The sequence below is a fragment of the Ochotona curzoniae genome, unplaced genomic scaffold (genome assembly GCF_017591425.1).
Source record: "Ochotona curzoniae isolate NIBS_2020 unplaced genomic scaffold, NIBS_Ocur_1.0 scaffold_3223, whole genome shotgun sequence".
In the NCBI taxonomy this organism is placed as follows: domain Eukaryota; kingdom Metazoa; phylum Chordata; class Mammalia; order Lagomorpha; family Ochotonidae; genus Ochotona; species Ochotona curzoniae.
The window spans coordinates 7,894,687-7,914,534 of NW_024467108.1; the positions used below are offsets into that span (position 1 = coordinate 7,894,687).

Here is a 19,848-nt window from a genome sequence, read left to right on the forward strand (position 1 = left end):
GTAGAAAGAATGCTCTCCTAGTTCACTCCCCAAATGCCAAAGATGGGTGGATGCCATTTGGGTTGACCCATCACCCTCTGCCTCCCAGGCAGGGTATGCATTAGCAGGAAGCTGGAGGCCAGAGCTTGAGGTAGGAATGAAACCTACACATCTGGGTGTGGGATTCAGGCATCTCCTGGGCTAGACCCAAGGCTGGCCCCAATTTTCTCACCTTACAGCTCCCTAAGAACCTTGGGAAGTTTTCCCATTCCACAGATGGGGTCACAGATGATCAGACTGGTTAGGCACCTTGCCCAGGATGCACCTCTAGGACCTACTTTCATGTGCGTCCACCTTTGAAATCTCTTCCACACCATGACCCTCAAGCAGTTTGCATTATTCACTCACTCACTGAAAACAAAATTAATAGTGGAGGACCATGTACCAAATGTAAAAAGTGGTTATCTTAGAGATGGAGAGTGAGGACAAGATAACCTCATATTTTACCCTTTAGAAGTATATGAATGCAAACAAATATCGCCACTTTTATAATTAGCAAAAGCAAGAAACACCATCACAGTAAAAATATTTTCCCAAGTTTTTTTTTTTTAAATAAGCATCAAAGGAAACTACAAATGATTATTGGACCTGGGAGCTAGTAGGGTTCACTCATCCTCACTAGCTGCTATTAGGTCTGTGCCAGTTCCAGCAGAGCCTGTGGGTCACAGAAGACCCCTTGTTTTGGGATTTCTGGGGACAGGAGGAAGGCAGGCAGGATCCAGCTATGGAATGAGAATCACAAGGCTTCTAACAAACTCAACAGCAGAGGAGCAAGGATGCAGTCTCTCCCTGCTTCAGGCCTGGGGCCCATTTATCACCAACCCTTACAATGACACTCTCAACAAAGCCCCAAGGAAGCCTCTAGAGTGTCTCAGCCACCACCCCCTGACCCGCCAGAGTAGGGGTGTGTGTGTGTGTGTAGCACACAGCATCAGGAGTGAGCAGACAGGCAGGCAGGGGAGGGAGGCTGGGGGGGGGGGGGCGGACAAAGTGCCCCTGTGGCCACTGCACATCAGTAATGCAATAGCCCCATTGGCTCGCCCCAGAACTTGCAACAAAGCGATTGCTCTTGTTCAGTTAATTAGCAAAGGGAGAGATTAAGGACTTTAATCTCCTGCCTTTTCTTTTGCCCAAAAGGCTTATTTGCTCAGAAAAGAACAAATGAACAAAGACTATTATCATATATATGTGCTGCCTGTGTATGTATGTATTCTCTTCCCCCTTCAAGGCTTGAGTTGCTGCATCCCCCCCCCCCCATCATCTCCCCCCTCCCTGCAGGGAGCTGGAAGGAAAGACTGGAGTTCTGGAGATGGCCGACCTAAAGTCCTGTTGGTAGAGAAACACAAAGCCAGCAAGAGGTTCTGGATGTGAAGGAGAGGTCCCTTGAGGCAGGGAGCAAGGGGGACACTCAGTACCAACTCACAGGGCCCTCCAAGGCTCCCAGGTATAAAGGACCTGAGCTGACTCCTCTGCTCCCTCCCCCATCTCTGAGCAGGATGTCCTGGTTGGTGAATGCCCTAGGTCAGCTCCCTGACATCTTCCTTCAGGTCCAGCCAGCACTCCCTTAGTAATGCCCCGGGATCTGCTCCCACCATACCCAGGCATCAAACGAGGTGCTAGCAGCTTTCACACAAACTCTCTGAACACTCACCTGAGAGGTACAGGGAACCCGGCAATGACTTAACATTTTGCTAAACTCTCCTGTTGCAGGCACCAAGTGGGCTGCCTGCCTTACACCCAGAGGAACAGCGAGGCTTGTCCCAGTCCATGGCATTCCAGCTTCCATTTACCTCCAGCCCACAGATTCTCACTCCTGCCTCCTTGCAACCTTCCTTCTCACCAGACCTCAGCCTAGAATTTCACACAGCACAGGCACTTTCAATTAAATGAACGTCACATGAATGTACAGTGTAATTTGCAGGAAAGCAGTTTCACTTCCTCCCTCCTAATCAGGAATCAAGGGGCTGTCTCGGGGATCCCAGGTTACCCAGTCCACACCAGACACCTCCCCCATCCTCCAGACCCAAACCCCTTCCTAACCAGAGGGCAAGCCCCTGGCGTGGGTCTAACAGCACGGGCTGCCTTCCAGGAGCTCTTCCACCATCATCTGCCTCCCCCCAACCCCGTGCTTAGAAAGCTGGGGCAGAACCCAGCAGCAGAAAGCTTGTTCTGGCAGATCCAGGTTGAAACCTAGGGCTGTCTGTGTTACGGCAGACCTTTCTGTCTGGGACTTGGGTCTCCAGGTCGTGTACCGGATCTCAGGCAGGCTCTGTCCCTGCTAACAGGGGACTGCAAGGCTGGACAGACGGACAGGGCTGTGAGGAAGTGCCAGGCAAGCCACAAGTGACAGTGCCCGGCACAGAGAGTGGCCACTGGGGTAACCGCATCCAGGTCTGATTTTATTCTTTCCCGTACGAACTTTGTCTCTACCTTTGCCTTTCTTGGTCTCCACTTGTTGCTCCCTTTCAGGTCTGTCAGAGCACCTCCCTTGGTGCTTGCACCTGCCTGCAACCTGGTCACTCTTGGCGGCTGCAGAGAGAAGCAGCCTCCCCTGCCCTCCCCCGACACACATACCCTGGGGGGCGCGCGGCAGGGGTGGTGGTGCAGTCCCCAGATTGCTCCACGGACCTGCCTCGGCCGGAGCCCCTCTTCCCTTCCCAGCGGCCGGACAGGAAATGCACAGCAAATGCCAAAAGTTAGAAAAAGAGAGAGGGACTTACCGTTCGTTGCGACCCCCAGGCTGGCGGAGCCACTTTTAACTAAGAATGAATTAGGGACAAACTCTTCCTCAGAGTCTGAGTCCGGGGTTGGCTGGGCCACACCGTTGCCTAGCAACCGCCTCTGGCTCTCATTGGCCGGAGGGGAGGGGGGCGGGGAGGGGGACTGCTCAATAGGGGTTGATGAAGCAGACGAACAATGCAAGGGAGCACCTGCGAACCACAAAGACAAACACAGACAGAAAAAAAAAATGAAAATTGATTTTCAGGGACACAGAGAGGGAAGGGGTAAAATAAAACACGTATTGTCAGGGGTAGGGTATGGGGAGACCCCCAACACTGGACAATCTACTGCACACGTGGGTCCACAGGCCGGAGTGAAACCTCCACAGAAAAAGTTGGTTTGAACTCCTTCGGAAGGGCTGGCCTGGTTGCAGAAGTGGGCTCTGCTGGCAGAGAGCAACTAGCGAGCCTTCCTGACTGTCTGTCCTCTATCCCTGGCTGGGCTATGCTCACCATCCAACAGCTGCCCTCCTCTGAGCTCCTCTAGCGAGTCCTGGGCCCCTGCAAGCTGTGAGGTCGCTGAACTGAAATGATGTTCCTGTCAATGAGGTTCTCATCTCACCTGCTTGGACTTGGCTCTGAGCTCACCACAGGTAGACAAAACTACAGGCAGAAAACCACCCAGAACTCTCTGCCACCTTTGGCATTCTGAAGTTTCAACATGCTCATGCTTTTACTCCTCTGAGAACCCATCTCACACTGTCTGTAACCTCCCTGGAAATGAGACCCTTGGAAGTCTCAGTCCCGTCTTGAACTCCAGAACCCAGAACCCTATTCACTGAACAAGCGTATTCTAGGGAGCTAACATCGTAGGCTCCGATAGTTGCAGGTGAGAACACTCTGTCCTTCTTGGATGCTAACATTCTGGGAGCCCCAAGATACAGAAAGTCGGCAGGTCTGACTCCAAGTGTCTACCCTATCAGAGTGCTAAAGTGGCAGCTGTCTTGGTCCTGTCTGCAAAGCCAGGCTCTTCAGAAGGAGCTGGCGATGGTCTGGGACTGGAGCTCTGAGCTCTCATGCTTTGTAGTCTTCTCTGTGATGACTTTCCAACATGTGCAGCACATCGTCTACAAGAGGGCAACATAAGCACAGACATATAAAAGTATACAATACAAGACAGTCTGTCTCCAGTGCACAGCAAGGCTGCTCGCTTCCTCCTGCTTTGATTCCTAGAGAAGAACCGTACCATCCAGTTTTTTTGTTTTTTTCTAAGAGACTCAACTAGAAGCAAAATGTATCCCAGACAGGTCATGGTAAGATCTGGCAGGGCACTAGCAAGGCAGTGATTCAGACCACTGTGGATAGGGAGGAAAACAATGTCCACATACCAGAGACCACTCAGTTTGCCACCACTACACCTCACAGGAGTTTGCAAGCTCCATGTCTCTGTGTATCAAACCCTGATCTTAACCATGCATGGCAACATGGAGCTGCAGCATATGCCATCTGGCTGGTTCATTTTAGAAATTCAGTAAGCAAAATGGAAGCATCAAGGATCTGTGACCAAACAATTTCTGAGTGACTTCTCCCAATATAGTCTGCATTTTTTTTAATTGAAAAATTCAGACTGTGGTCCATCTTTTGAGTACCCAAGCCAGTATTCCCAATTCACTGGGAGAGCATTCTCTGACACCACTTACCAGCTCAGTATTGAGCATTCCTCTCTGCAATGTGCCTTTGTCTGCAGGTCTCATATAACATTTGCTCTACTGTAGGATGGTACTTCAAAGAGTTCATGGAAAATGGAATGAAAGGAGAATCTCATTTTGGTGCAAAAAAACTGCACAATTTTCCCCCATAATGTACATCTTCAGTGAACTCTCTGAAGACCCTCTTATTTGCAGTTATCTCTGTCTTCCACATAAAGGCACACTGGACATTCTCGGTACAGTGTGCATTGAGAATGAGCTCTGGAGTTCAACAGAATTAGGGTGTGCGTCATAGCCTAGCTGCCTACTAACTGCATGATCTTAGGGGATATTATTTCCAGTTCCGCATCTGTAAACTGTCTGCCCCACCACTCTCTTTTTTTTTTTTAAAGATTTATTTATTTTTATTGGAAAGGCAGATGTACAGAGAGGAGGAGAGACAGAGAAGAAGATCTTCCGTCCGATGATTCACTCCCCAGGTGAGCACAATGGCTGGTGCTGCGCCAATTTGAAGCCAGGAGCCAGGAACTTCTTTCCGGGTCTCCCACGTGGGTGCAGGGTCTCAAGGCTTTGGGCCATCCTCGACTGCTTTCCCAGGTCACAAGCAGGGAGCTGGATGGGAAGCAGGGCAGCCAGCATTAGAGCCGGCGCCCATATGGGATCTTGGCGCATTCAAGGCGAGGACCTTAACCACTATTCTATCGCGCCACATCCTGCTCCACCACTGTTTCCCACTCCTGCCACAACCTCTTTAAAAGATTTATTTATTACAGAGAGAGAGAGAGATTCCATCTGTTGCGTCACTCCCCAGATGCTGATAGCAGCTAACGTCAGAAGCCAAAGACTCCCTCTGGATCTCCCACATGGGTGGCAGGGACCCAAGTACTTGAGCCATTATGTGCTGTATTCCCAGGTATGTTATCAGGAAACAGGATGGGAAGCAGAGTGACTAGCAAGGGAACCAGCACTCTGATGTGGAATGTGAGTATCCAAGGGTGGCTTAACATGCTGTACCACAACATCTGTCCCTCCTTCCACCTTTAAAGTAATTGCTGTGAGAATAAAGATGTTCTATGTGAGGCGGCAAGTGTTGTGACGCATCAGGTTTAACTGCTTGGGACACCTGCACCCCATACTGGAGTGCTGCTTTAAGTCCCAGTCACTTTGCTTCCTAGCCAGCTTCCAGCTGATGTCCTTGGGTGGTAGTGGGTAATTATCAACGTGTGTAGGTCCTTGCTACCCACATGGGAGACCCTGAGGAGTTCCTGGCTCCTGGCTTCAGCCTGGCCCAGACTTAGCTATCTGGGCACTGGGGGAGTGGTATAGCAGATAGATATTCGCCCTCATTATTTTGCTTTCCAGACAAATAAATAAATCTTAATAAAGAGATGACATATACTAGCACGCAATAAGTATGAGTACCTAGGAGCCCGTGGTCAGTATTCAGAAAATGTTTATTAAACTGGAGGAAATCACTCCACCAAGAATCCCATTTTTGACTTTCCCCCCGCTGTGGTCATAGGTTTGGAAAATTCTTGTCTACCAAGTTGCGCTTATTAGGCAAATATACATTCATTCCCTCATCCTTTATTAATCAAAGTCATTGTATAATCTCCAATTGGAGCTTGTGATGAGCTGGAAATCAGTGCCATGCCCTGCTGAGTGGGTGGTATGGCACACAAAAGTTATGAAACATGATCTGTCAGCCCAGGGCCTCCTTATGGCTTCTTCCTGAGTGGACCCTTCAGGCGACAGGGAATCAACCATTCTGGAACCAAATGTGCTGGTCCATCACTAACATCAGAGACCCTGAAAGCAGCATCGCAATGGCCTGGGCCTCATGCCTGCCCCCTTTGCTTTCCACCCAGTCTCACTCCCTCTGCTGAGGCTCTTGTACATAGTCCCAACATGTGAAGCCCTGAACAAGGTGCTGGGCCTGTAGCAGGTGATAAAATTTCTATAGGAAACAGGCTAGCTCCTTCCTGTTACTCACAGGCAGTTTTAAAGTAGTGTCTAAGATAGGGTAATTTTCCACAAATTCCTTTATTTTAATCTATGATTTATACTAAACACATAGCAGACATGCCTGAAATACAAGCACTAAAATGCACTACACTGCCCCAATTCAGCATATAGGGACAGGGTAGGGTCAGAGTGAGAGTGTGGGCTCTGGAGCTAACTGGCAAGCAATTGATATCCAGTTCCAGTGCTTGCAAGCTCAGGGATCCATCCCCTCACCTCAATCTCCACCTCAATCTCACATCTTTACAATGGAGGTTCTTGCATGTATGTGTGTGTACATGCATCTGTCCAGCCACGGTGCCTGTTTGTGTTGTAGGGATACTCTGAGGATTAAAGGGATTGAAACAAGTGTCACGTTGAGAACAGTTGGCAGCCAGCAAACAAGAAAATTTCTCAACATTGTTATGCATGTATGTGTAGAAAGTGAGGGGACACTGACTTCATCTTCTGACAGCGGTGTGTGACCGTGACAGCATGATGAGCACCACTCCGTTCATGAATGCTTCCTTCACACCTGGTTAGGTTTGAAGGTGAGGGGTCACCATGAGAGACACGGCGTCACAGGAGCTGTCCTATACAATCCGCCACCCCACCCTCTTACCTCTCACATCTCCCTTAACTTCTCGGCCAATCTGCTGAGCCCTGTGAAGACATGCCAGTCTGCTCTCATTCCCACAGACCCACTGCATCCTCTTCCCACAGATTTGCCAAGTGGCAGGATGCCAGGGCGCTGTGTGCAGGCAATCTATGGGAATGACACCCTGCCCCTGGTACAACTTGCCAAGTTTAGCCTCTGAGTTTTGCACATGCTGTTCCCACCCCCTGAAGAATTGCCTTTTCTCCCTCTCCTCATTGCTACAACCTCATATGTCTTACAAACCCCTTCTCATCTTAAAGGTTCAGCTCTGTGGCTACCTTCTCCAGGAAGGCTTCCCTGATGCCTCCACCCGGGTTTGGTTGAATAACTCTTCCGGGAATTCTGACAGCTCTCTGCCATAATGTTTCTGATCCTGCAGGGTTTGCTTATCTGTGTCCACGCACCGGCCTGCCTGGCTTATCTGTTATCATAGAGAAATCTTTGGAAAGCGTGTGGAGAGTATACATTCTCTCTTAATGTCATTTCCCACGTCATTTTCAAAATGTTCTTGTTTGTCTCACAGTGTAGCCTTGTGTGTTGCACACAGAAAGCCCTAGAAAATAATTGTTACATGAGGACAGGTTGGGAGGAGAGCAGGAATGGAAGGGGAATACCTCAACTGTGGCACAGGTCTGTGTGGAGACAGTACTGAGAAATGAGTTGGCAGTGAAAAAATGAACTGTAGGCTTAGGCCTAAGACTAGAAAAGGAAACCAGATCTTAAAGAAAAGTCATGAGAGGTTTTAAGGCAGGACGGTGACAATATTAGGACTGTGCTATAGGAAGATCCGCTCTTCAAATGGAATGCTTCTTCTGTCTCCCAGATCTCCTTTTACACTGACTTAACTCTGGATACTAAAAATCCATAGGGTCTGAGCTTTCCTTTGTCTGGGTGTGGAGTACCTGATAAAGCAGATCAGGATTTCTCATTCCATGGGGCAAAGGGACCAGGGGTGTTTCCCATGAATCCTGGTTACGGGGGAACCTGGTATTGTAAACACTTCCATGGTGCTGTGGTAAAATGAGATGGATGACTAGAATGACTCTGCTAACTGCCCTTGCCACTATTATGGGAACAGTGCAGGAGCAGGCATCTAAGTGTCTTAAAGGGGGGCTAGGCTCCCAGCAGGTGAGGATGGAGGATGGAGGACACCCATGCAGAGAATGCATGCACCTGCATAGCCGGCTGGATGGGGCCAGGTATTTGCAGAGCTCCTCTTGGAGGGTGGAGGATTTACAAGATATTTTCCTCACAATAACCCCATGTGCAGGAAAACATATCCTGATTTTCAAGGTCAAGAAATGAAGTAATTGGGGACCATGCAGGAAACTTGTTAAGTGCAATCTTGATTTGACTGATTGGCAAGAATCAGCATTTATTAGCCCTGGCTAGAGTCCTCCACTAGGTGTAGGGAAAGGATGAGTATTATCCATCAGGGAAGTACAGTAAGGTGCAAAGACCAGGAAGATACTACTGGGTGAACTGGAAGCCAAAGCCCACTTTCACTTTGGTGTCACTTTGGATAAGCCCCTTAACTTCTAGCCCCAGTTTTCATCATTGGAGAACAGAGTGGTAGTACTCACTACAAAAACGGGCTGAGAAGATGGTATGTTTGCAAGGAGCTTTTGGCAGAGATTCAAGCACTGTTAGCTGCTTCACTATTGCCATCCCTCCAGTGTAGCTTTGGCATAGAGAGAGCAGAGAGGTTTCAGGAAGAAGCAACAGCAGCTCTGCAAGCCCTCAGTGACACTACTCCTAGAACTTGTGACCTGACAGTGTCAACACCGGAGAAAACATAAGATGTGGGATGGAGCATCTCGAGATGTGCGGGGAGCATGTCCGCTGCTCACATCGTTGTGTGCACAGATGGTAGCTTTCCTCAGTAGTCTGAAGTCTAGCCCGCAGTTAAGAGTCAGCCAGTTCTCCAAGGAGACACTTCCCAAGCTCTGGCTCTGAGTGGTCTTTGAAATACGCCAGAGGGCTGAAAGTGTGAAGAGCTAGCTGACAAACAAGCTGATTACTCTGTCAGGGAAAGAAAGGCCATTAACAAAAGGTACTTTTTAGCACTTTGCTCAGCAGTCTAAGAAATCCATCTGAATGCCTGCACAGAATCGTATATCGATCTATGTGAAAACCCCATCCATGCTGTCTGTGGTAGGGAAATTCGCAGTGGGCTTACACACTGGGAGAGTGTGAGTCCCATCTGTAAAGCACAAACTCTGGATGTGAGCGGCAGGGAACACATTTCCTTCCCAGACAATTCCCTGGATTATTGGAAGTGTTTCCTAATAACCTTTTAACCCACAGCCTGTAATTTAGAAGTCTGTGTACAAAATGCTTAGCCTCGTGCACAGCCATCACTCAATAAATGACATCCAGAAGCACACAAATCAAACCAAATCCCGAGACCTACCCCGGCTCTGCATCTCAGTGGACATGACCTTGATGGGTTCCTCCTTTTATCTCCGTCTCCTTTCTAGAAACACTTCACTCCCTTTCCCTCAAACACATTCCTCCTCTTCTCATGTGCCATGCCAGGCCATCCAGCTGCTTTGCTGAATAAGTAAAATCATACTCAGTTCTAGGCAAAGGCTGGGGCTTTTCTACTCTGCTTTTCATTCCAGTGCTCTCTGTTCATCTCGATCCTTCAAGAATACGTTGTCCCAACAGCGGCCAGGGACTGTTCAAGGCAGTGAGCTGGCCCAGCGACAGCCTCAATTTACCTGTGCATCCTGTGCTAATTAACCATGGTGCCCCCTTTACTGTAAAAAATGCCTTGAACTGGATGACTAATTACATGGCCACCCTATTAGAGGGCAATAAAGTACAGATTCAGTTTCGCATCAGAAGCTCAGTAATTCCACCTCTGGCAACCTACCTCCCACCACGGCTTTTCCAAAGATTTACTCACAATGATAGTCATCACAACATAGTTTGTAATAGCAAAAGGCAAACTTAAAAAAAAAAAAAGTTAAAAAGGAAAAACCTCCTTAACGTTAACAAGTAAGTGTCTCATTATGTAAATGAGGGCACATCAAGAAAATGATAATATCAGACATTACAAGCCATCTTTTTAAAAATAGTGACTTGGGAAACAGGACACAAAAAGCTCATGATATAAATCTTTGTAAAAAGAAATCCCACTTATGTTGAGCCCTATAAGCACTTGTGTGCATGCATGGATTCTTGTGTAGCAGGTATGCACGTGTGTGTGTGTAGCTGGTACAAAGGTGTTTGCAGTAGTTACCACTGGATAATAGAATTAAGAATCCATTTTCTTCTTTATAGCTTTCTAGGTTTCTTTTCTTCCCCCAAAGTGACAAATAAAATGACATTTGTAACAAATGGTAAAAGTCACTTTAAAGAGAAAAACACACAGTGGGAAAGTCAGCCACAATGGTCGCTTATGTCCCTGGACCCTGAGGGACAGCTGGAGCAGGGGCAGAATCACACCCCCCCAGGGGCGCATGCTAGCTTGCTGTCCAGCCTGTTAAGTCCTCTGGGTTCTACTCCCCTACAGCCCCTAGAAGTCAGCTCTCCTCAGCAGTGCTTGTTCTCGGAAGCCGGTTCCAGGCCCTCCGTGACTTAGGCCAGGAAAATGCTCTCTGGAAAGCAGGATGCGTTCCATTTCTCAGGCTCAGGACATTTGATTTCCCGGAGTCTCCTCACAGGTTTCTCAAGGACTTGAGAAACACACTTTTCTCTTGGGAAATCTCGTAGGGAATGGAGCTCTGCTGTCCTCTGCCCGCCTGGGAAGTAATCAATCAGTGAGCCCTGTACCAGAGGCCTGGTGCACCTTTTTCCGAGCCATGGAGACGAGAGGTATTCAGATCTCTCTGTCTTCACGAAAGGCTAGGTGCTTGTCTAATATGGGTAGTTTCAATGAGGGTGTTTGTTGCCTTTTTTTAAATTGTTAGGTAGGTTTTATTGAGATATAATACACATAAATACAAGTCACTCATTTAAAGGATGCTATTCTGGGTGGACACCACTTGAAGTGCCTGCAGAAATGTGTGCATCACACACTGAGATGCCCAGGTTCAAGTTCAGTCTCTGCTCTTTATTCCAGCTTCCTGCTACCGCACACCCTGTGGGAGAAGCAGGTGATTATTGTCACTGATGTGTAAGATGTACACGGAGTCCTGGGCTCTCTGACTTTGGCCTGACCTTAGCCTTAGTCGTGGGCATCCGGGGCAGTGAACCAGCAGATGGGACTGGTTCCCTGACTTCCAAAATAAGTTAGTAACACCAAGAAAGCGTACCACCCAGTAAGTTTCAGTATATTCACACAGTACAACCATCACCCCAAGTTCCTTAGCAGTTGCTCTCATGCTCCAGGGAGGGCAGTCACTAAGCTTCTCTGTCTATGAATTTTGGAAAAAAAAAATCTCATACATATGCTATCATCCAATGTGTGCCCTTGTGAGTAGCTTCTGTCACTCAACATTGTCAAGGTTCATTCATGTTGAAGCACGATCCAGGACTTCATTGCATGTCATTGCCAAATAATACTGCATTGTATGGATAGGCCCCATTCTGCCTCTCCACCAATCAAATTTGAACAGTTCTGCTTGATTATCCATGACACTGCCACAAATATCTGTGCACAGTGTGTGTGTGTGTGTGTGTGTGTGTGTGTGTGTGTGTGTGTGTGTATGAGTAGATTTTAATTTTGTGGGGTGGCTGGGGGATCTATGGTAAGTCTAAGTACAACCTTTTCAGGAACCAGGCTGCTCCCCAAAGCAGCTGTGCCATTTTAGATACCCACCCAAATAGTGGGTGTGAGGATTTCAGTTTCCCTACCTGCTTGCCAACACTAGCTATTAGCTGCACCTTTGTGGGTGTGGCTTCCTTCACAATTCTCTGACTGCTAATGAGCATTAAAGTTCCTGTTGACCATTTGAAAGAAGAAGTGTCTACACAGAGATGGTCTGATTTAAAAATGTATTCATTTATCTTTTTATTACATAGTTGCAGGATTGATATTTCTTTCATGCCTGTTCCACTAGGCACTCGTCCAAGCATCAGGGTAGGTGAGGAGGACAGAGGCCCCTCCCTGGGAAGTCCACATTCTGGAAGAGGAGAAAACCAATAGACCAGCAAGCAGCTATCCATACTTACAACCCCAGACCAAGGGATGATAAAGGCTATGAAGAAAGGTTCAGCACAGCAAGGGACCAGGAGCCATAGGGTGGCCAGGGAAGGCCTCAAATAGGCAAAGAAGAAGGAAAGAACTTCCCAGGCAGAGGATCCGCCAAGCATAAAGCCTCTGCAACAGGACCGAGTTTGTATAAGGGACAACAGAGATGCTAACAAGGAAAAGGGGAAAGAGGAAGGGGCAGGACAAGAGGAAAGTACCAGGATGTAAGCCTGGAGGTTCTGCTGGGAGCCAAGTTGCAGGTGTATAAACACTGCCACTGTGTGTTGTCATCAGCCCATTCCATGTAGGCATGCTTTGATCTCATCCTTCTCCCTGTGCCCATAGCCCATGCCTGGATTTCACCTGCCATGGGGACCTACTCCACCTGAGTATCACATCTTTATTTTGTTAAGTGTCTAAGAAAAATCCCATGCACATGTGGAAGGTATTGGTATTCACATGAGATTTTCACATCTACAGTGTCTAATCCTGGCAACATCTCAATGAGAGTCTATCAGTACAATTGGGCTTCATCTTCAGTGCACAGATAGAAAAACTGAGATGACTTGACCTATGCAAGGGTGTACAATGGGAAAGCGGCAAAAGGAGACTAAGGGAGGCCACAGGTAAGATCTAGACTGCAACAGATCCTGGTGATTCTGGACATGCAGCTTCACCTTGTACGGCTCTCCAGGAGCCTCAAGATTTGGCCTGCCTCCCAGAAGACTACTCAGTGAGTGCCTGAACATCTGACCCACTGTGCACTTGGCAAATAGCAGGTATTCAACAGCAGAAGCAGTCTGCTTTCTCCACTTTATTCCCAAGTCCAGCTGTACACCAAGCTGTGTGAGGCCCTGAGCAGGTCCTAGACATACACAGTAAAGATTAGTCCTTACCCTGGCAGGACACCCAGTCTGCTCACAGGGAAGGCTCTAGAAACATGGCATTCCAAAGAGAGAGAAGAATAGAAGAGTGATAGGGAGCAGGGCTGTGAGTGGGAGCTGCAAGTGCAGGCTTCTTGTACGATGCTTTCACTTTTCCCAGGAACTGCGGCCAAAAGGGTTAGGATGCTCCAGCCAGGCACTGGAGGCCTGAGCTGGGCTGGATGGAGAGACACATGGGGCGGGGGGAAGTGAAGGCAAGAAGCAAGCTGGATTGTTTCTGACCATCAACATTTCCTGGCAAATGCGAGCCTGTTAACCATGGAAATTTATGGCACGCCTGCAAGGATCTGCGGTCACAGAGTGCGCTCTTCGGCAGGAGACGCTGTGGCTTTGCACTTTTGCCCTGAGAGTTGATGAAGAAAGTGCTTCCAAATAACTGTTTAAAGTCATTTATTACTTCCTGGGGATATGGATGGATATGATCTTTTCATCCTATTTTCCATGAACATAATGAGCCACCCTCCTGTATTTCTTGCCCCTGACTCCTGCTGCCAATTCACTCAGTTGCAGCGTCCTAGGCCCCCAAGACCAAGGGAAAGAATCTGATTGTCAGCCCTGCTTCTACTCAGATATAGGAGACAAGATGAAAGTGTTTGACATGGTGGGAAGGCAAGGAACAGGGAAAGGAGCCGGGCTGGGACACGACACGGGAAGGATACTAGTAACTGGGTATCTACTATGTGTCCATCACCTTGGAAGGGCCTTTTCACAAGTCATCCACCCTCACACTGTCTGCAAGTGGTCAGCATATCTCCAGCTGCCAGAGGCAGAACTGGAGCCTCTAAGAGAGTGTGCTCAAGGTCACTCAGTTGGTGTTAAGTGCTAAACCTATATATACTCTTCCCACTAAATAACCTGACTTCACAACCAATAAACATAGCTGTGTTCATTGTAAGTTTGTTGTATTTCAGGAACTTCTGTGATCTTTCATTAGAATGGCAAGGGGCAAAGATGTTCAAAGTCAAGACTCTCACTCTCACAGGTGAAGTGTGGAGCTGGGCTCCACACCCTGCCAGGCACCTAAGCCCATAGCTGGCATTCTTTCCAGGGACTCTCACTGCTGTTCCAAGACTCTGAGAGTGAGTCAAGGATTAGCATAACCAATGACCCACTCCACGTTCATCCAGAGCTGCATATGGATCATTTATAGAGTTTTTGGAATATCTGTTACATTCCAATAAGGAGCCTTAAAAAGTAGCAGAAAGTCATGTGGTGTGAATGTCAGCATAGAGTAAGAGGCATTTCCCTCCAACAAATTTTCCTTGGTCAAGGCTGATTCAAAACAGCTTTCCCTGAGCCTGCTTGCTGTGCCAAGCCCTCTTGATCCCATTAGATGTCTATAAAGCTTCTTGAAACTTTTTGGGGGAGAAAAACACAAACACAATAAGGGCCAAAAGTTCCAGAAATGCCTCTACTCTTACTCCAGGAAATTTAACAGAATCAAGGAACATGGTGGGGGCAAGAGGGAAGGTGGCATCGGGGAGTGCCTGAGCGAGTGGGTCTGGCCCAAGCTGAGAGCCTCCCTGTGGGGAGCTGTGCAGTTGGGTCGGATGGCATGGGTGTGTGATGAGCACCGCTCCTCAGTTAGCAAGGCTGCGAGGAGTTTCTGGCTGCGTGGCAAGGCCCGGCAGAATGTCTCTGGTCACCTCATTGCTGCCTCACCCATTGTATGGAACTCAATCACCTCTCTGATGTTTCATAGAATTCTTCTGAGGGTGTTGTTGTTGCTTTTCTGCTAATGTGAAGTGATTCCTGTAACTGGTGTGACACCTCAAATTGATCTATCATGTTATGATAAAAACACCTGTAGTAACGTAAGGCTATGACACACAGTTAAAAGTATACTATAATACAATTGAGCCCACTATCTTTCCAAACATCCTGTTATGTGCCCACTTTTGTCCTAAAGTTTGCCCTAGTATAAGTAATGTTTTCCTTAAGAAATGGCTTGATAATATCTTGCAACAGATGGCAATCATGGAGGTACAAAGAGTTTGTTTACCATGCACCTCGAACTGTTACAACACATGATATGACGCATTTTAGTTTCTTACCACAGAAAGCAAAAGTATATGGGGCATCTCTTATAAGGAAATAAATGTGAACCCCGTCAAATTGGCTTAAAATCTCAATCTTATATTGGCACTTATATTTAGGGAAAGAAAACAGTTTATAAAATCTTTATTTATTGGCACTTATATTTAGGGAAGAAAATAGTTAAAGGAAGTTTCTTGTAAGAGGCCCTCTGTTTGTAGATTAGCTGAATTGCCTTGATCCCTTTCACTGCCCTTTAACAAAAGAATAAAAAACAATTGAATCAGCACTAGGTGATGGTGACCGTAATTAATGCATGATTTGATTATAAAATTTAGCAAAGAATCTATGTTATATGTTTTTATAAAATCCTTTTACTTATGATCTTTTAATTCTGTATTCTTAATATTTTAATCAATATTAGTTTGTGTTTAGTAAAAGTTGATTTTGAGTATAAGTAAACTACTTGTCACTATGTAACTGCATGCTCTGCCAACCGTGGAGTTCCTGGCTTCAGCCAGGTGATTGCAGGTTTCAATGAGTAATGGTTTGTTAAGAATGTTTTCTTTGAAATAGAAAAATATTTTTTAGGATTGCTTCTTGCATTTTCATAACCATGATGTAATGAAAAATGAAACAATTGGATGTTGTGAAAAAACTTGTGATGATTTATGTATAAATAAAGAAGGCAACTTTTCTGAGTTGTCCATTATGAGCATCAAGTCATAGTGGTCCGTGTCTTATCTCTTCCTATCATCTCGCCGATCCACGCATCCTTTGCAAGCTCTCAGTCAGCTGGAGCTGGTCTCCGGCACCTCCCCACAGGGTTTTCACAAAGCAGGGACCACTGATGAGGCTCTAACCCCACGTCAGAAGAAAATAAGACCTTCTTTTTATCCTAAGCTATACCATATGAGATAGGAAAGAAACAGACATTGACCAAATGACTTGTGTGTGCCAGGTAGTGGACTAAGTACTTGACTTGTGCTTTCCAATATAGCCTTTACACACTTATTCTCCCACTCGACAAGCATTAACTGACATTTCATAAATGAAATAAATGTATTATCTCTGTTCTGTGAGTTCAAAAACCAAGATGTTGATCACACTGCCTTTGATAGAGAAATCCTTGCTTTTTTTTTTTTTTTTTTCATGTCTGATGGGTTGCTGGCTGCTGGTTGAAGGCCTGGGGAGCTGTGCTGCTTCACTTCTGCCTTTGTCATCACATGGTATTTTCTCTGTGTGTCTGTGTCTATGGATGCCAGTTGTATCACATTAGTTTCCCACTCTATGTCATTATGACATTATCTGGGCTAAATATTGCTACAACAACCTGATTTCCAAACACAATCACATTCTCAGGTACTAGAGATGAAGACCTCAAAACACTCTTTTGGGGTGGTTGGGGAGGTGCCCAATTCATCTCTTCACACTGCCCTTGTGGAGAGTACAGTATAATAATCCCCCTTTTCAGATGGGTAAGTTGCAGCACAGAGAGGCAAAGGGACTTACTCAAGATCTACAGGTAGTAAATTGAAAATCTAGGTCTGGCTCCAGAACCCAGATTCTCTTTGTCCTACCCCTCTGTCTTGCTCAGTGTTTGTTCAGCCAGAGGCCATTTACATAAGACGAACTGTACACATGGCATTGCACTTGGTTCTCATGATGGCTCTGTGAGCTGTGTATTAGCATTCTCATTTACTGCTACAGAAAAAGAGTTTGTGGGAGACAGAAGAGGAAAAGAACGAGAAGAGGAAAAGAACCAGTCCAAGGGGGGCACTCTTGACTTGCGCTTTTGCTACAGCCTCATCAGGGAAGTTATGGCAGTGCAACAGGCAGGAAAGTGTCAGGGAGAACCAGACACCAGAAACGGAGGCAGAAATTAACACGACCAGCTAATAGAACAGCTGCATGCATTCCCAAGGCCTCAAGAGAGACGAGTCACCACAAATGTGGGCACTGGGTTGGCAAAGACATAAGAGTTTATCTGGTTTTGTTTCCTCTAACAGAAACAGGCTCATCTGGAGCAAAGAAAATTTGTCCTGCACAGGCTATAAGACTCCACACACCAAACCCAGCATCCACATGTAACCCCGGTCCTTGGTTAGCACAGTCTAATAGTCACTAGCAGGACAGGATTTCTTGTCCACTGAAGGAGGGGAGCATGGGTGAAGTTTCTGGTTATTTCTTGGGCTACTCCAGAGAAGCACAATCCCCGTGACTTGAGTTGTTGACACAATCAGACTACATTTGTCTTGGATCTCACATGCTCAGGAGGATGCGGGGAGGGAGGCACCTGCAGGGTAGGAAATGCACTTTGGATGTTCTTGCATGCCAAGTCCATGGATTCCAACTGTCTGCAAGGCTGGGAGGGGTGGCTTATGCTATGGAATTTGTTGCAGGTCCTTCAGCAAGTTATAGAGAGGAATGCCAGCTCCTTCTGATGTGTCCTGACATCTAGATCCTGCTCATACCATTCTCAGGAATCTCATTATTACTGCAAAGGAGTCGTGGAGGAAAACCAGGCGGGGTTCCCTGCCTACCTTTGAGAACTTTCCAGCCTAGTGCCTGAGGATAGACAGTTGCCTCCTGACACTCTCTGAGTGGGAAGTCCAAAGAGCAGGTCCTTAATTAAGGTAGCCCAGGGGCTCGGTGGCACTTTCCTGGAGGAAGTGATGTGCCATAGTGACCCAGGAGTTGCCCTGGTCTGGGAGGCACTGCAGCCATGTAGACATGTGAACAGGAGTGGGCTGCTGGGAACCTTGTAAGCAGAGAGAACCTTCATGTGCTCAAAGGGAAGAAAGAGTGCAGAGAATGAGGATCCCAACAGCTGAGCACATCTGGAGTGAAGGTACGAAGGTAGAGAGAGGAGTTGAGAGAAAGAGACAGGGGCAGACCCTAGATACAAACTTTCTGTAGCATTTGGACCCTGGACTCCTTACCCAGCATTACTAAGCACCTGCATGGAGGAGTCACCAAAGTTCTTCAGCTGAACACTAATGTGGTTACAAGGATTGTCTCTCAGATTTTCCTTCACTTCTAATAGTAAATCTAGAAGACTGGTTTGTGCTATTCCACTTAGTCCTCTGATCAGCTCCATGTAGTAGATTTGAGGAGCGAAGTTCAGGAAGGTTATATGAGTACATTCTGTAAGCCTAAGGTTTTCAGAAAGAAGAGGCCTTCCAGTTTCTATATAAACGACTGAGTCTTTGTCTCTTGAGGAATTTTATGCAGGGACCACAAAGATGATTCGTTAGTAACAACAGTGACAATTACAGCTATTATTGATGGGGGCATGTTCTCACTGCCAGACATCGTACCAGAGAGGAACACATCCATTTTTAACCCTCAGAAGAGTCTTATCAGGCAGGGAATTCCATTACTCCATGTCAAAGATTCCCAACAGTCATTCAGCTTGACCAAGAGTGTAGAGCCAAATGGGAGTCCTTGGACGTTGAGCTGTGTAGATACAAAGTCAGGGACTGCAGCCATTGTAGCCTGGGACTAGATGAACATGCTTGGAATGGCCAATGAACAAAGAAGTGAACAAACACTGTCAAAGCTAATTTGACTTGGGATCTTGAATAAGGCATTGCAGAATACGCTCCCTTGCTACAGACAGATGTCCTACAATCCACTCACCCTTTCTGTATCTCTGGCCAGTAACTAGGCCACCAATTGTGTAAGTATGACACTGCTGCTCTCATTCCATTGCCAGTAAAAGCCAGTTCCGTTTCTGGGGTACCCTAGGAACCCACCTGAGCATCTCCTGCATGTCCAGTGCTTGTGCCCGGACCAGGATGTCCTGGAGGATAGGCACAAAGGAAGTCACCTGCAAGAAGCCTGATGAGCTTGGTTGCATGGTGATCCTGAGGCCACTCCTGGGGTCTTACATGGGGTAATGGCCCCTAACTTGCACACTGGTTGTAGGGGCAGGGAGAGAATGGTACCTTGAGTCTCTCCCCAAGGAAATGCCATCTCACAACCAACACTAAACCTAATTGCTGCTTGCTGGTGAGGATCTATCAGCTGGTACAAGCCACCAAGCTCTTCAGCTGCTTCTTATCTAACAAGGAAACCATGCCTGTCTTATGTTAGTCCACAAAGGGTCTCTACTGAAGACAGTGGCTGGGACTCAGAGTCTCTAGTTCTACCCCTCAGGTTCCCATTTCCTGTCCGCTTTTGTGATTAACAAGTGCAAGTCGTATCTTCCTCTCACAGGGTTGCCAGGGGCCAGCTTGCATGGTACCTACCACCTAGCCCTCCTCCCACCCCCTACTGGGGCCTGTAGCCTCGGCCTGCATTCACACTCCTCAGAGACTGTTTCTGTTTGTACAGTCAACTCTCCCTCCGCAGCAATGCCCAATAATCCAGCCAAGGTCTGGACTGAGGGAGTGCAACAGATGGCCTCCACGTCATCCACGATTTCCTGATGCCTTGCTGAAAGATGGCAGACCCTGTGGTGTCCACTGGTATACGAGCTCTGCCTCTCCTGCTCTGTGGGAAGTTGCTGTTCACAGAGGTGTTCTGGCCAAAGCCACTGAGGGTGGTTCCTTGCCAGTCTGCTGTGTAGGTATCCAGGGCTACCACCCAGTTAGTTACT

The 19,848-nt window shown here is 47.2% G+C and overlaps 1 protein-coding gene across 4 annotated transcripts in view; it reads right to left on the reverse strand.

The window, feature by feature from the left end:
• The window catches only part of TENM4 (teneurin transmembrane protein 4), a 356,529-nt gene that overhangs the window by 260,751 nt on the left and 75,930 nt on the right, over nt 1–19,848 (reverse strand). For 3 of the 4 annotated variants that reach the window (XM_040963945.1, XM_040963948.1, XM_040963946.1), the window contains exon 3: nt 2,760–2,969. The exons of the other annotated variant lie outside the window; for it this stretch is intronic. In XM_040963945.1, coding sequence (XP_040819879.1) covers nt 2,760–2,969 — 210 coding nt within the window. The remainder of the gene's footprint in view (nt 1–2,759; nt 2,970–19,848) is intronic. 4 annotated transcript variants of the gene reach the window in all.